Source organism: Mugil cephalus, chromosome 12 (assembly GCF_022458985.1).
Source record: "Mugil cephalus isolate CIBA_MC_2020 chromosome 12, CIBA_Mcephalus_1.1, whole genome shotgun sequence".
In the NCBI taxonomy this organism is placed as follows: Eukaryota; Metazoa; Chordata; class Actinopteri; order Mugiliformes; family Mugilidae; genus Mugil; species Mugil cephalus.
In genome coordinates this window covers 14,607,945-14,622,368 of record NC_061781.1, presented here as the reverse complement: position 1 = coordinate 14,622,368, position 14,424 = coordinate 14,607,945, and the positions used below count along the sequence as shown (strand labels likewise).

Genomic DNA, 14,424 nt, shown 5'->3' with positions numbered 1-14,424 from the left:
TGTGTCACATACTTTCTGTCTTTATTTATTATGTTTGAAAGAAGCTGTTGTGGGTGAAACTTGAAATCACATAATACAAGATGAATGCGTGTGGTTGTAACATCTTAGTATCTAATTTCCATGGAGGTATTCATAATTCTGTACCGCTTCATTTTGCAGACAGTGATTTTTAACTCTTTCTGTTCACATTTGTTGGTCTATTACACAAGCATGTTTGTCTAAAAGATCAGCAGTATCTCAACATGGACTGTTGCTGAAGCCGTATGGGCTTTTCAACTTGTGCTGTAAACAGCCATCTCCTCCTTGACAGAGTTTGAGAACACGTTCACCCAAAGATCAGGCTCGTCAACACCCTGTGAAAGGATTTGCTCCATTTCTTCCATCTTCTTCTTCTCTAGCTGCCTCAGGCCTTCCGTGATCTTCTCTCCTCTGTCCTGTTGAAAAAAACAAAAAAAAACACAAGTAGTAAGCATAGTTTCAGAAGACTTTAACCCTTTAATCTGTATAAAACCCAAGCTTTGGTTAAATTGTTACACCTTGTAGGATTCAATGATGGCGGCCACCACTTCATGTTTGACAAACAACTCGTGTTTGCGGTCAGGCTTTCTCTGGAAGCGAGGTTTCTTCTTTACGGGATCATCTGCACCGAAACTGGGTGAAGACGTCTCCTTTAGCGGATTAAGGTTCTTCACAAAGATGAACGGTTTGAATACGGACCTGTTGCACAACAGAAGGACACTGTGAATTACCGGTAACTTCAGTCCACATTTAATTAAATGATGCTTGATGTGAGTGTGGTACCTTTCAGGGTCTGGGGTTGCTGTAAAATAGTGAACCCCGGGCAGGTCAGGGTTTGTTGGAATCACGGACACCATGCTTCCCGTGGTCATGAACATGCCCTCCATGTTGATTCCGCTGTCTTTGTCCCTCAAGATATCCATCATTGTTTCCGCAGTTATGTGACCTTCAGAAAACCAGCACATGCATAAACAGTGGCTGACGTCAGTAACCTTTATCCTCTCTGTTTTCTAAAGAGGAGTCTGCATCAACTAACCGTTGCTCTTTTCCAACAACTTCTTCCCCTCACAATACCGGCTCCCGGACGCTTCTATCCTGGCCGTAGTTGTAAAAGAGTAGACTGTAGCGAAGTTGAACTCTGTCTTTCCGTCCCACCATCCTTTGCTTCGCGCATATTCCCTCATTTCTGGATGTTCCTTGTCTATCTTCGTCGTGATGCCGTACTGGTTAGAGATGTTGCGATATCCACCTAGAGAGGTGGAAATTGTGATAATTAGCTGTTAGAATTTATTACAACGCTACATAAATGAACAACAGCTGATCAGTGCAATTCTTTATTAGAAAACTGTCCATGTGATTTGTTTCAGTGACTGCAGTAGAAACAACAAAAGGAAAACGGTACATAAACAAGGTTTTTAACCCTGTTCCCTCTGACTGGAAAATATTCATCTGAAAAATTAAAGTGACAGCGCTCCCTGGTGGGCAAAATGTGTAAGTAAGTATTTTAAATGCTTACTTCTCGTATCAGTTTCATTTCTATCAATCCAATTACTTTTGAACCCCTAAACTAGTAGAACTACACTGAAATGAAATCTGAGACTTCAATATAGTATCCACTATCTTTTACAAAGTCTGGAGATCATGAAATATTTAAGTGTCTGAATACCTGGTCAGGACGGTATATTGACTGATATAATCTATCTTTATTCACAGGTAGTTTACTACTAATATTTTGCTTTGGTGTAATATCATTATTTCAAAAAAAAAATCATTAGTTTTAGAGATAAAATAAACCTCTCAATGGCTGTAATGTGTTTGTGCTCTTTATGTGCACACACTGAGCAGGTTTAATTTTCTCCCTCCTTTCCTTTGTGGGTTTCATGTATGATTTAATGTGCTGAATGCTAACCCAGAGTGTAACCCACTTTGTACACATCTCTAATAATCTGTTCTTATTACCTTCCACTCTCTCCGCTGCCCAGTATTTCCCTGACGTTTCCAGCAGCCAGGCCTCCTTCCTGTCCGAGATGAGGAAGCTGTTGTGGTAGGTGAAGCCACATTCATCTTCCATGCATGTTCCTCCCTGGCCATATTTCTCCAGTAGCCCAGTGATAACATCCACAGCTTTTTCAGCTGTGTCTGCTCTCTCTAGTCCAAGCCTGTGCAATCACAGAATCATATCAGACTCTAAATAGTTGCATGTAATTCCCATTGCCTCGAAGTAACCAGTACAGCATGAAAGCGCTGCTTGGAAACGTGTATAATTCATTTTACAGGGGACTCACCTGACAAGATCCATGCCGAGAAGAGCCTCCTCCTCATCAGCGCTCTCTCTGCCCCACACTGCCTCATTCCCAATGCACACTTGATGCTCATTCGCACCCATCTCTGCCCCCCACAGCCACGCTGGTCTGCTCAACACGACTGCATGAGTGTGGGCAACCTGCTCGATCTCTATGTAGGTGCACTTTTCAGAAAAAGAACGGGAAAAAGGCACAGGGGCAAAAACTGTTAATGGTTATCAATTGGGAGCAGTCACACTGTGGGAAATTGAAGGTTGGGGGCAATGACAGGCTGTCTGTTAGAGTCACCCACCTCAACCTTCTCCTCTCCGTCATAGTCTCTGGCAGGAAAATACACAACCTCCTGGACTTCATCACAAGGCCTGTCGGAGTTTTTCCCGAAGATGATGCGTTGCCCCTCAGTGGAGGGTGGAAGAGCCACAAAGGTGTCACAAGACGATGGCTGCATTTCAGTCATTAACTGTCTAAGACAGACAAAAATAATGGATTAGATAAGTTTACTTAGTATCTAAAGACCAGATTTAAAGAGCAATGTTATCTTAGCACAGACAGGCATTAGCACGTTTACTATGTTAGTAATGTAATATCTAATGCCAGATAGTTTACAGTCATAAACAGTACCTTACCTGTTTTATGTAGTGTCCTGTCTGTATCAGTTTCTATTCTCCTCGTTCCTGGTCATAGTTCACGTTCAAACCGGAAACAGTACAGTCACGTGACCAAGACGAAGTCAGTTTTATATTCGTAGTTAGGCTTATTAAACTCATTTAATTTAATACATAATTAATTTAAAGACATATGTGTATATATGTTACTCGTTCTACATTTTATTTGAATTGTTTTTATTATAACACGAGTTTATGATTGCATTATGGTGAAGGATTAAATAATTACCGTGATCTTCACCTAGAACACAGACCTGTATAATAATTAATTTACATTTAAAAAACATAAATTAATTCTGTCGTTTCTTGGATTATAATTTCTGACCAATTTCTAACCTGTGGTATTTTTACATTTAAAAAGGGGGCTTAGTCCAATGTAAAACTATCTTCGCTCTTGTTTACATGAGGAGGAGGAAGAGGAGGCTTCGCTAGTGTTAGCTAACTTCAACGCGACGTATTTTTTTCTCCATTTTACTAACAATACGGATCTTCAGCCATGGGCAAGTCGTTTGCCAATTTTATGTGCAAGAAGGACTTTCATCCTGCGTCGAAGTCAAACATCAAAAAGGTTCGTGTGCTAGTTAAATATCAGCGTTGCTACGTTTGAGGCTAGCCAACATTAGCTTAGCCTGCTAGCATACAGTATACTTGAGCTTCCCGTGGTTCACCTTCCTGTCGGATACTTACGATTAACGTGCCGAACAATTCATTAATGTTTCCCAGCCCCATGCTAGTTAATTATCTGTATTCTTTTGAAACTATTTGCAAACAAATCTAAATTAAGTACTAAATCCATGCTAACTCTCACACATTCAGTAACTGTTATCGGTGTTGCTGCGCTGAGTTTTCATGTATTTGTTTTGGAAACTGCTAACATTTGCTACTTATTGGGTTTATTGTGGGTATAAGTGTTGTTTTTGCTGTTGTTGTTGCATTTTTAAAATAAATGAACCTTACATGTTTCTATGTTTTTATGTTTTTTTGTTGTACTTCAGTCATTTTAATTTTAGTCTGTATAATTGCTGTTAAAACGTTTATTTTTAAAGACAGTAAACTGATGTCCTCACATGTAATAAATACATAGATATATATTCACTTACCAAACATTAAGTAGTACATGTATAGCTGTATACATACCCTGCATTAAGTACGTTAGTGTAAATTAATCCATTCAAATAAAAAAAAAAAGTCCTGCACTAAACCCGCTCCTTCAGTTTATGTTGAAATAGTTTAGGAAATGTGGTAATTCAACTATATGACCAACCATTTTGGAGGATGTAGTTTGTGGTGCTGTTAAACTGAACTGAATTAGACACGGTTAGACAAAAGTGTTTCATTTTATTTAGCACAGTCTGTTGACTAAAATGGGGATGTCAAAGTAATAGAAACATATTTCGGGTTGCGGGACAAGTTTGCAGAATTTGGCAGTTTATTATTCGTTTGCATTCATTTTCACTAATAATAAATAGTGTAACTAGACATAATTTACTGTCATCTGAGAAAAATAAAATAAGCACATCATCTTTACCTTTACCTATAATGAACTGACTTGCCATGAAACGATTTCTGCATTAATATGGGTTGAATTATCTCAGTGATGTCATGTAGGGATGCACGGGAGTTGGAGCAGGTTGTTGTCGCTTGAATTAATTAGTATTCTTATGGGACTTTCTGCTGTAAACATCCCGGTCTCTTGATCCCACAGGTATGGATAGCAGAGCAGAAACTGACCTTCGAGAAGAAGAAGCAGGAAGACCTAATGCAGGCTTATCTGAAGGAGCAGGACACTTACAACAACAGGTTAGATCGTGGCACAGGAAGACATCCTGTGTTCTCTTCTAACACAACCATGTCCAACTTCAGATGTTAAAATGTTGATAAAACATGTCAAACATAATGTTTTCTCCCCTCTAGGCTGTTGATGGGAGATGACCGTGTTAAAAATGGCCTCAATTTCATGTACGAGGCTCCACCTGGAGCATCCAAAGGTAAATGACCCCTTATAAATATTTATATATATATATAAAGCAGCTCTGTGTCTTTCAAAAATGTTTCTCAAAATTCTGAAATTGTTCTTAAGAAAATATTAATATTTTAACGCTTGTTCTTTTTTTGTTCTGTTTTCTTGTTTCTTATTTTCTAAAGAGGAAACAAAAGAGGTAAGTGGAGGCAAACTCACAACTACAAAAATGCAATTGAAATATTCACTGAACCAGCATGGTCAGTACAGTTATGCTTTGAAATGTGACATTGGCTCCTTTTTTTTTTTTTTTGGAGGCATGGGGAGAGTTAATTTAACAGAAACGTATCCTCAGCCATATCTCTACAGTACAATAAAGACCTAAAACTTTTATCAAACCACCAGACGAATATAAAGTATAAGGAAAAAACCAGAGCATCACTGATGTTGCAAATCAATATGTTTTATACTGTATATACATTGTCAGCTTGAAATCGAGTTCTTCTTTGAAGATGACTTCACATCACTTTATAACGAGAAAGAAATGTACATGCCAGAATTCACAATGAAAATGTGCTTTTCAGGACGGTGAAGAAGAGTATAAATTTGAGTGGCAGAAGGGGGCTCCTCGAGAGAAGTAAGGAACTTACTTTGACATAAGTTTTTATTTTTGTTCAGTGCAGACAGAATTTGAATAACGTTTTCTTTAATTGTGTCTTTTAGGTATGCAAAGGATGACATGAATATCAGAGATCAGCCATTTGGAATTCAGGTGTGTGGTGATTCATGTGTATTTGAAGCAGGTCTACATAAAGTTTGTGTGTCGCAAGTTGAGGACTTTAGTTTTCTCGGGACTTTCATCTCCTCAGAGCCCTGGAATCCTGCAAACATAGGTTTATTTGTGGTTCTATTAATGGTTGTGATGCTTTTAACTCATGTTCACTCTCCATAGCCAAAGCCGCTGAGTAGTAGTGCCTTACGAAACAAACTGTTTCAATTATATTCATATATTATGTGTTTTCAAGATTAAAGCCAGAGCTAATAATGGCTCATGCATCTCCAGTATTGAGACTTTTCTGATATCTGTCGTTGTCACCTTCCTCCAGGTGCGCAACGTGAGATGCATCAAATGTCACAAATGGGGCCACGTGAACACGGACAGAGAGTGTCCCCTCTTTGGACTGTCGGGCATCAACGCCAGCTCGATGGCCTCAGAGGAAACAGCAGGTACGTCCGACAACTCCTTAAAACCGGCATACTCTTAAACGCCATCTCATCGGTTTCTTTGTGTTTTATGTAGCAGTTAAATCACTGTAATCAAATGTGAAATGTACAGTGACTATAAAAAGTGTTCACCCCCTTTGATGTTTTCTCCCCTTTATTGATTTTATAAATCTAATTACGGTCGATACAATTTGGCATCTGGGAATCTGCGAGGTCAGCACACCTGCTGTGTTTGTTCCACTTCCTAAAGTTGGATTAAACTCAACTCCAGTTTATGTTCTCAAACTTTACACTTTACAATAAAGTTGTCTCTGAGTTGGTTGGAGTTTTGTAATTGTATCCAGGAATACTGATTAGTGTGTGTGACTTCCAGTCACTACAGACACTTTGTCTGCACTCAGGTGATCTCTGTTTCACTTATTGTTGTGTCTCTCCTGTTATATCTCCAGTCGACCAGTTGACGCTTATGTGGTCGCTCTTTATACATAAAATATCTTTAATTAATCGACTGAAATCCACTTTCACTTTGACAGAAAATAGATTTTTGTAAATACTTGTCAAATAAAAACCCAGTTATATTGACCATGGTTACATTTATTAAAGTCATATTAAGTGGAAAACATCCATTGGGGTCAAAACACATGATATACCTTAGAATAAGTAAGGTTAATTATATTTAATTACTATTTGGATATTCCTATTTTAGTAGCTGAAATTTGGTTCCCAAAAGACACATGTACTGTAAAGGTCTATTAAATATGGTTATTGATAGTAATGGTGGTGAAAAGACTCAAAGAACTCCTTGTAGTGCGAGATAAAATAGAGTCAGTATCTCGACACCCGTGGGGAAGCTTTTGTGTGTCCCAGATTTTGCAGCAGCTACACCTACTGTATCCTTCCCCTCGGGCTTCAGCTGGAGCTCCCAGCCTCGAGCTGATTTTGAGTTCTGCAATCAGCGAGTTGAGTAGTAAAGTAATAATGTTTACCCTGGGAGAGTCCAGTCAGTGGTGTTGATGGTGGAGTGCCGTAATGGTCCCCCTCCTGTGCCGGGAGAAAAAAATGTAATTATTGTGTATTCTGATTCCCCCTAACTGCTGCTTTGGCAGAGAATGATATTGTATGATTTGCTCAGCCGGAAGTGGAGTGAGTTGATTTGATGTCCCATTCTGTTAACAAAGCCGCCTCTGAAATTCCCACTGTGGAGATAGTGGATGGTATGGGTTCGACATCAATGGGACTCTGAGGCTGTGATTTGTGCCAACAGGTCCGTCGATGCACCCCTCGGAGTTAATGGCGGAGATGCGAAACAGTGGGTTTGCCCTGAAAAAATGTGTCCTTGATAGGAATTCTACAGTTTGTGATCCATCGCAGGTAATTGTCTCCCTCACACTGTCGTCTCTGTGCACATAGGACAATATAGGAACACACACTATTCCCTTGAGAGCGTGAAGACCGGCTATAGCTTCGGTACGGCACGGGAAAAAGTACATTTGCGGAAAACAAAAACGGCTTAAGTCACGTAAAGAGATGTGAAGACCCAACGTAATCATTATCGTCAAAGGTGTTTGACAGAAAATAAATTGACCACTGAGAGTCGTATTTATCCGTTCATTGTTGTTTGGAGTTGAACGCGATTTGTTCCTGTACAGGAATATGTTGCCAGTGAGGAAGAGGAGGATCCTGAGGTGGAGTTTCTCAAGTCACTGTCAACCAAACAAAAACAGAAACTACTCAGGTAAAAAAAAAAAAAAAAAAAATGTTTTGAAATGTACTGAGATAAAGCTGAAAATCTTTTCATAATAGAAGACGATGAATGTAAGTTTGAGTGTTTTTCCTAAGATTATTACACTGTTCACGTAATGATTGAGTGTTTTATATTTAACTTATGAAGCTTTAACTGTTGAGAATTTATCATCTTTGTTTTTTTTGTGTTTCTGTGTCCACTGTCTTGTCTTGAATGTTAATCAAGTGGTTGTTTTCCCGTTTTACAGAAAACTCGATCGGCTGGAGAAGAAGAAATCGAAGAAAAAGAAGAACAAGAAACAGAAGAAGAAAAGCAAAAGTAAACACAAGAAGAAGCATGAAAGCAGCGACAGCTCCAGTGAGTCCGAGTCCAGCAGCAGCAGCAGTGACAGTGACTCAGAGTCAGACAGTCGCAGCAAAAAGAAAAAGAAGAACAAGAGGAAAGATTCCTGTCGGGATAACAGCTCTGAGAACGAGCGACGAGTCAAGAGGCAGAAAAAGGCCTCTTCTCACAGGAGCAGGTCACCGAGTCCTCGCGCCGGACACAGGCAGCATAGAGAGGAGTCTGGAGATTACAGACGAGCGAGGACGCTCGAGAGGGGAAGGAGTGGGAGTCGGAATCGCAGCCCCGAGTACAGGATGAAGCCGGAGGGAGGTCAAGAGAGGAAGAGGGCCAGCAGCAGGGACAGGCAGAGACCTAGCGGCTCCAGGTCTGGCTTGGACAGGAGCCGAAGCCGCGAGAGAGGCAGGGAGGACAGAGGTAAAGACGGACATCACAGCAGAGATGGTGAGAGGAGCAGAAGTAGCGCAGAAGGGAGGAGAGGCAGAACAGCAGATGGGAGGAGCAGAAGCAGAGAGAGGAGAAAAGAACGGGAGGGAAGGGGAAGAAGTAGGAGTAAGAGCAGGGAGAGAAGAGAGAGGAGCCAAGAAACCAGTAAAAGAAAGAACTAACCCGTACCCCCCTCCTTTTCGTAACACTGAGCAAAATATAAAAGTGTTGTGCATGTTTCCTTCAGTGACTGTTTAGTGTCTTTAGAAATCCTGTTGAGTCCCCTTATTTAAAGATGTAAATATGCGCGGATCTCCTTTTCCTCCAGTAGAGGGAAGCAGTCGACAGAGAATATGGAAATGCAGCTCAGTGGTTTCTGGAGCTGCTCTGTGCTGAATGAATGGTTCTAAATTAATTGATTACCATTGGAAGCAATTTGCAGCTCATCCGCTGATGGGAAAATGTTGGACTCGTTTTCACAGTCAGATGCCCACAAGAAGGACAAGTTCTGATGCTGCTTTTTCATTTTTATTTTTTAAGTTTTTGCAGTTCAATTATTATTTTTTATTTTATTATTTTTCAAAGAAGAAACAAAAGAAGTATCCAGCTTACTTTCTTGATTTGGTATTTTTGAAAAAAAAATTGTAAGATTAGATGCGTTGCTAAAACTGATCCTTAAAAAATGTAGAGCTTTTAAATTAAAATTTGCAGCTTCCCAATTATTATTTTTTTTTATTGATTTGTTTTCATTTTTGCATTTTAGAAATGAATGTGAGCATCTTAAGACATAAATTTATTCCCATTTTTTTCTTAAAGGTGTGATGGTGGTCACCTCCTATTTTTATTTTATTTTTCAAATTGTAAATCATTGTCCATATATTTTTTTTCCAAGTCGATTCCCGTCAATAAAATAATGTGCGTCCCCTCTAAATTTGTGAAAGACTTGGGTTTTTGCAGCCGTCTTTTTTTTTGCGCGTTTCCAAAATCAAACAAGAAAAATAACATGATTTCTGTCCAAGCGCGTAATTACAGTCCAGGAAAGGAAAAGACAAACAAGCGGTGGAGAGGAAATAACGTTGCATTATCATTAATAATGAAGATATAATATTTATTTTTATTCAATCAAGTCCGTATTTTATATTTTATTATAAGATTTGGTGGAAATAAAATAAATATAAATTAAGACACTTAAATAGTTTTTCACTTTAACTTGAATTAAATATGTTAGATTTTAGCTTAAGAATAATTTATTTTATTTGAAAATGTAGAATCATTATTGTATTAGGTTTCGACATATATATATTTTTTATCTGATGTTTGCTGCCACTTTAGCTTTTTTATATTTCGAGTTAAATTCAAATTGGAAATCTAATTTGATAGTTTTCACTTTCTGTCCGTTTTACTCGAAGCCGATGTTACACAAAAGGAAATGAAAATAATTTCCCTGTATTGCCTTCTGGTCAATTTAACATCCTCTTCAAAATAAAAAAAGAAAAAAAAAAGAGGAGGGTGTCTGGATGAGATGCTTTTCCATGACGTATTCCCAGTCCTGGATTCACGCTGTAATTATTCCCCGGCTTTTTCTTTGAGAGTCGGACGCTGCACTGGGTAAGCACAAAGAAGTCAGAGAGCATCCTTGAACCCTTTCAGTGCGGGGCCACTGATATTCAAATAACACGCAGGCACCATTTGACTGCGCTGCGCAAAGAGCGTTTAAAATTCAGCATTTGCATGTGACTCTTTGCCCCCTCTTCTTATTTTTTTTTCTTTCCTCCTTCCCCTTTTCTTTCTAAAGTTTAAAAAACTGTTCCCATAACGTCGATGTGGTTTCTGGCAAAGAGACAGAAGCCACATCCTTATTCTCGGCCCATCGATTGGTATGCAAATGAAAGCAGTTAATTTGGACAATTAGAATAAATATTCGGGGACCTTTTGTCAGCGAACCCCCTTGGAAACCCCCCGATAAAGTGAAACTGAACAAAAGATGTCTCGGAGATTAATTAGATATTTGATAAGACACGAATCCCTAATCGCAAATACAAGACACATGGGGGCTGCGATGTGCTCCAAGTCATAATTAATACCATTTAACAAGATTTTCATTTGGGCATGAAATGTCTTTTCCGTGGCATTAAACATTGATTTATTCCATAGGGGAAATAGTGAAAGGTGTTGTAGGCGAATTTTAAAAAGAAAAAAGAAAGAAAAAAAAACACACTCTACTTAAAATACATTTCTAAATTAAAAATAAAATGTATATTTCCATTTTAAAATCAAGCGAGTAATAAATAAAAATATATATATATAAAATCTACATCACACAGTTCCAGCCTTTTTTCAGATGTTTTAATTACGATAAAATGAAAGTCTTATACGTGTGACTTTATACAGGTAAACATTTATATATAGATATTTTTTTAGCAAAGAAATAAAATGGTTTAACCGAAGTTTAAAAAGCTGTGTACATACATATCCACAAAGTGCGTCGAAAGTAAACTCCCTGATCTCCAGGATACCAACACGAATAAAACAATCATAGCCTAACATTTACATGAAAAGAAACACATAGTTTAGTGGTCAATATACAAGATGGAACTCACATTGTCCAACCAAAGTTCAACAGGTTTTTCTCGCACTCCTCGCAGACGTTTCATTTTCAAGTTGTCCCTAAAAATTTCCGGAGGCCTACAGTAAATCACTCTGGTTTTCTTTTGATGAATTTACGAATGAGATACTCGCCCGTGGAGAATATATATATATTTATATATATTTTAAGATCTTGCAATCGCTTCTGGAAATATTTTCTCCTTTTTATTGTCTGTCAGATAAGACCCGTTTTCATTGCTGTGCAGTTTTGAATCTGTTTTGATATTTTTTTTATTTATTTTTTATTTATTTTTTTTTTTTTTTTGAGAGGTGGGTGTGGAGAAGCCTCAAGGCTCGTCGTGAGGAGACGGATCCTTAACAGTGATTCTGGGGTTTACCCCCTCCAAAATAAGTTCTGGGGACTCGGACCTCGGGGTCTCCAGGTTACTGGTGTCGGTGTCACTGTCGCTGCCCTTTTTGCCTCCTCCGCCCGCCGTGTGCGTTTTGATGTGCTTGCTCAAATGGTCACTGCGCATAAAGCGCTTGTTGCACACCGGACACGCGAACCGTTTCTCGCCGGTGTGAGTGCGAAGGTGTCTCTGGAGCTCGTCGGACCGCGTGAACCTTTTGCCACAGAAAAGCCAGTTGCAGACAAAAGGCCGCTCGCCGGTGTGCCATCTCAAATGCGCTTTGAGGTGAGATGTCTTTCCGTACACTTTACCGCAGCCGGGAATGTGGCAGCTGTGGAGTCCCTTTCTCCGCAGACTGGCCCCGGCGGGTCCCAGCCGCTCAGCCTCCTGACAGTTCGGACAGTCACACGTTGCTCTGCCGGAGTACCGCCTGGACGACCTTGTGGAGCTACTTATTCCTGAACTGCCCCCTGAGATCATGGCGTTGGCGGCAGAAGCGTCTGTGTAAGTGGGTATGACAGTTTTGAACCCGTCCTGCGTTAACAGGTGCTGACTGGTGGACAGCAGATGAGACGCGGAGGGGCTGATTCCAGTGGAGCTAAACGCCGAGTGGGTCAGCGAGGAGAAGTCCGGGTTGTAGCCGCTCAGCTGGGAGTGGATAGCCTGGGGGGTCCCGGAGTGCAGTGAGGTCTGGAGGGTGCCCGCGGGATTCTGGACATCAAGCCACGAACCGGGATTAGTGTGGACATCCCACCACGAGGACCCCCCATTTGCAACGTCGCCGGAGATGGTTGAGTGGAACCCCGACTTGTACCAGGACTCGTACGGATGCGCCATCCCCACCCGCGGGTACAGAGTCTCTGCTGATGTGTGGACTTTGGAGATAAAAGCCGACTGTCCAGACTCCTGCGTCGCGACGCTCGCAGAGTTGGAAAACAGACCGCTGTACTCTGTGGAAAACGCAGACGAGGTCGGAGAGGTGGAGGCTAAGCAAAAGGCGCTGTTGCCCGTGCCACTGGTCGGCGTTAGTCCTGTCGACGCGCGGCTCGTTGCTACTGTGAAACCGGGCAGGCTGGATCCCAAGTTGCAGCTGGAGGAGGATCTTTTCCACGGATGAAATCCACCTTTTGAGAACGCGCTGGAGTCGGGTAAAGTTGTGAGGGGACTGGTGTTACCAATTTTGTTGCAAGTTGCAGCCAGCATAGCTAGAGGTGTAGTTCCAAACCGTGGCTCTTCCTGGAAACACAGACAAAAAAGTTGGACTTAAAAACAGGCAGTGAATGGGGCCAGATTTCTCGCTTAAACCGGAGGCAGCGTGTGCTCAACGCGTCATCGACAAATTAACAAAAACAACAATTTAATTTTGTTGCTTAAGCGTTTTGGGACGAGAATAAAGGACGCAATCAACACTGAGTCAAGTATCTTTGCACAGAGCGCAGTAACAAGTAACTCCGAATATTACCTGCAGCATATTTTGCAAAGTTTGACTAGTTGTTGTTTAAACATACCCACGCGCTCTGTCCGTTATTACAGGTCAATTTTAAAAACAGATACAAGTTAAGTATTTAAACATACGCAGTGAATCGCCACTAACCTTAAACATGTATGTTTACAAAAGCAGCAAACACGTTTTGTTTGCAAAAGAAAGTAGGCAGCAGCAACTTTACGCACAACTTTTGTGCGTAAAGACACAGTCGTACTCACCCCAAGTATAGACGTAGCCATATCCAGGGTCTGTGCCGTGATGAGAGTGTTCGCGATTTCAATGCTGTATGGCTCCAATTTGGTTCGGATTTACCGTGTTGACTCGGGTCACACGGGTTCTCTCTTGGCTCGCAGCTCCCAACACTACCTAGTTGTAGTGAGCGTGTTCTTTGAAGTACAGCTGGCTGGGACGCGCAGCCAATCTAATTGCCGCATTCGTGGCTGGGGTTTGAAGTCAGCCAATGAGAGGCGCGACCACAGACAGAAACACCAAAAACCCCGCCGTCAATCATGTGTTGTGCAGCCTCTGCTCAGACTGTCATACAAGACACGATTTGGTATTTTTTTTTTAATGCATACAGTTATTTTTTTGTATTCTCACACGAAGGCTCAATGTCTCCTTTCATGGCAGAATTGAGTTCACACGTCAGTTCTCCTAAAGGTAAGATTTTCATTCATTTGAAAGCGTTTGTGGATTGTGGCGACAGTCATCTTAGGTGTATCCAGGTTTCCCTCTTTTGATTTTCTATATTCAGATCATGCGCAACACGTCATTGAGAAAATGTTGATTTAAGCGCAGGCTATCGGTGTTAGAGACAACTCGGAGATGACTTTATCATGCCGGCATAAAGCGCATGCTGCTATGTTCTAGGCATGGCACAGTTTACTCACGGTGGGAAACATCTGATGTTTTATGCTCTATACCATATTTTACAGCCATTGTGTTCATGTAGGAAAACCAGATGGATTAAGTTTAGCGAAGAAGTCCAGAAACAGGCCTGACTGCACAGACCAGATCTTCTTTAACCGCAAATTCGATTATTTATGAGCTGACTTAAAAAGACGCATCAGTAAACGAGAGAAGAAAAGCACACCAGAGCTCACAGTTCATCAACTAACCAGCATTTTTTTTGTGTTTGTTTTGTTTTTTTACTTCCAGCCAAATCTGTGCGTGTGGTCGTTTTGGCGCACGCGTTCACTCCCTCGGTGGGGTAGTGCAGGTGAGGGGTTAATTAAAAATGACAGCTTGCTTTATCAGCGC

At 40.7% G+C, this 14,424-nt stretch overlaps 3 protein-coding genes across 6 annotated transcripts; 1 reads left to right on the top strand and 2 right to left on the bottom strand.

Annotated features, from left to right (window-relative positions):
* scrn3 (secernin 3) lies at positions 1-4,169 on the bottom strand. Of its 4 annotated transcripts, none has more exons than XM_047602057.1 (8): positions 4,124-4,169; positions 2,614-2,785; positions 2,304-2,485; positions 1,978-2,177; positions 1,055-1,267; positions 802-964; positions 537-717; positions 1-434 (listed from the first exon to the last, which is right to left on the bottom strand). In XM_047602057.1, exons 2-8 carry the CDS (start codon positions 2,776-2,778, stop codon positions 273-275), a joined length of 1,266 nt encoding a protein of 421 aa, XP_047458013.1. In that variant the 5' UTR covers positions 2,779-2,785; positions 4,124-4,169; the 3' UTR covers positions 1-272. The 4 variants fall into 4 exon arrangements, with proteins under 4 accessions (XP_047458013.1, XP_047458010.1, XP_047458012.1 ...); XM_047602054.1 differs by lacking the exon at positions 4,124-4,169 and adding an exon at positions 2,948-3,075; XM_047602056.1 differs by lacking the exon at positions 4,124-4,169 and adding an exon at positions 2,948-3,014 and having other exon boundaries at positions 2,614-2,791.
* On the top strand, positions 3,345-9,624 carry cir1 (corepressor interacting with RBPJ, CIR1). Its single transcript, XM_047602052.1, has 10 exons — positions 3,345-3,554; positions 4,692-4,786; positions 4,901-4,974; positions 5,132-5,145; positions 5,531-5,583; positions 5,670-5,718; positions 6,053-6,173; positions 7,435-7,541; positions 7,820-7,905; positions 8,162-9,624. Exons 1-10 carry the CDS (start codon positions 3,483-3,485, stop codon positions 8,862-8,864), a joined length of 1,374 nt encoding a protein of 457 aa, XP_047458008.1. The 5' UTR covers positions 3,345-3,482; the 3' UTR covers positions 8,865-9,624.
* Positions 8,880-13,545, bottom strand: sp9 (sp9 transcription factor). The gene is made up of 2 exons (XM_047602053.1): positions 13,383-13,545; positions 8,880-12,914 (listed from the first exon to the last, which is right to left on the bottom strand). Exons 1-2 carry the CDS (start codon positions 13,401-13,403, stop codon positions 11,616-11,618), a joined length of 1,320 nt encoding a protein of 439 aa, XP_047458009.1. The 5' UTR covers positions 13,404-13,545; the 3' UTR covers positions 8,880-11,615.
* Positions 13,546-14,424: the final 879 nt, after the last annotated feature.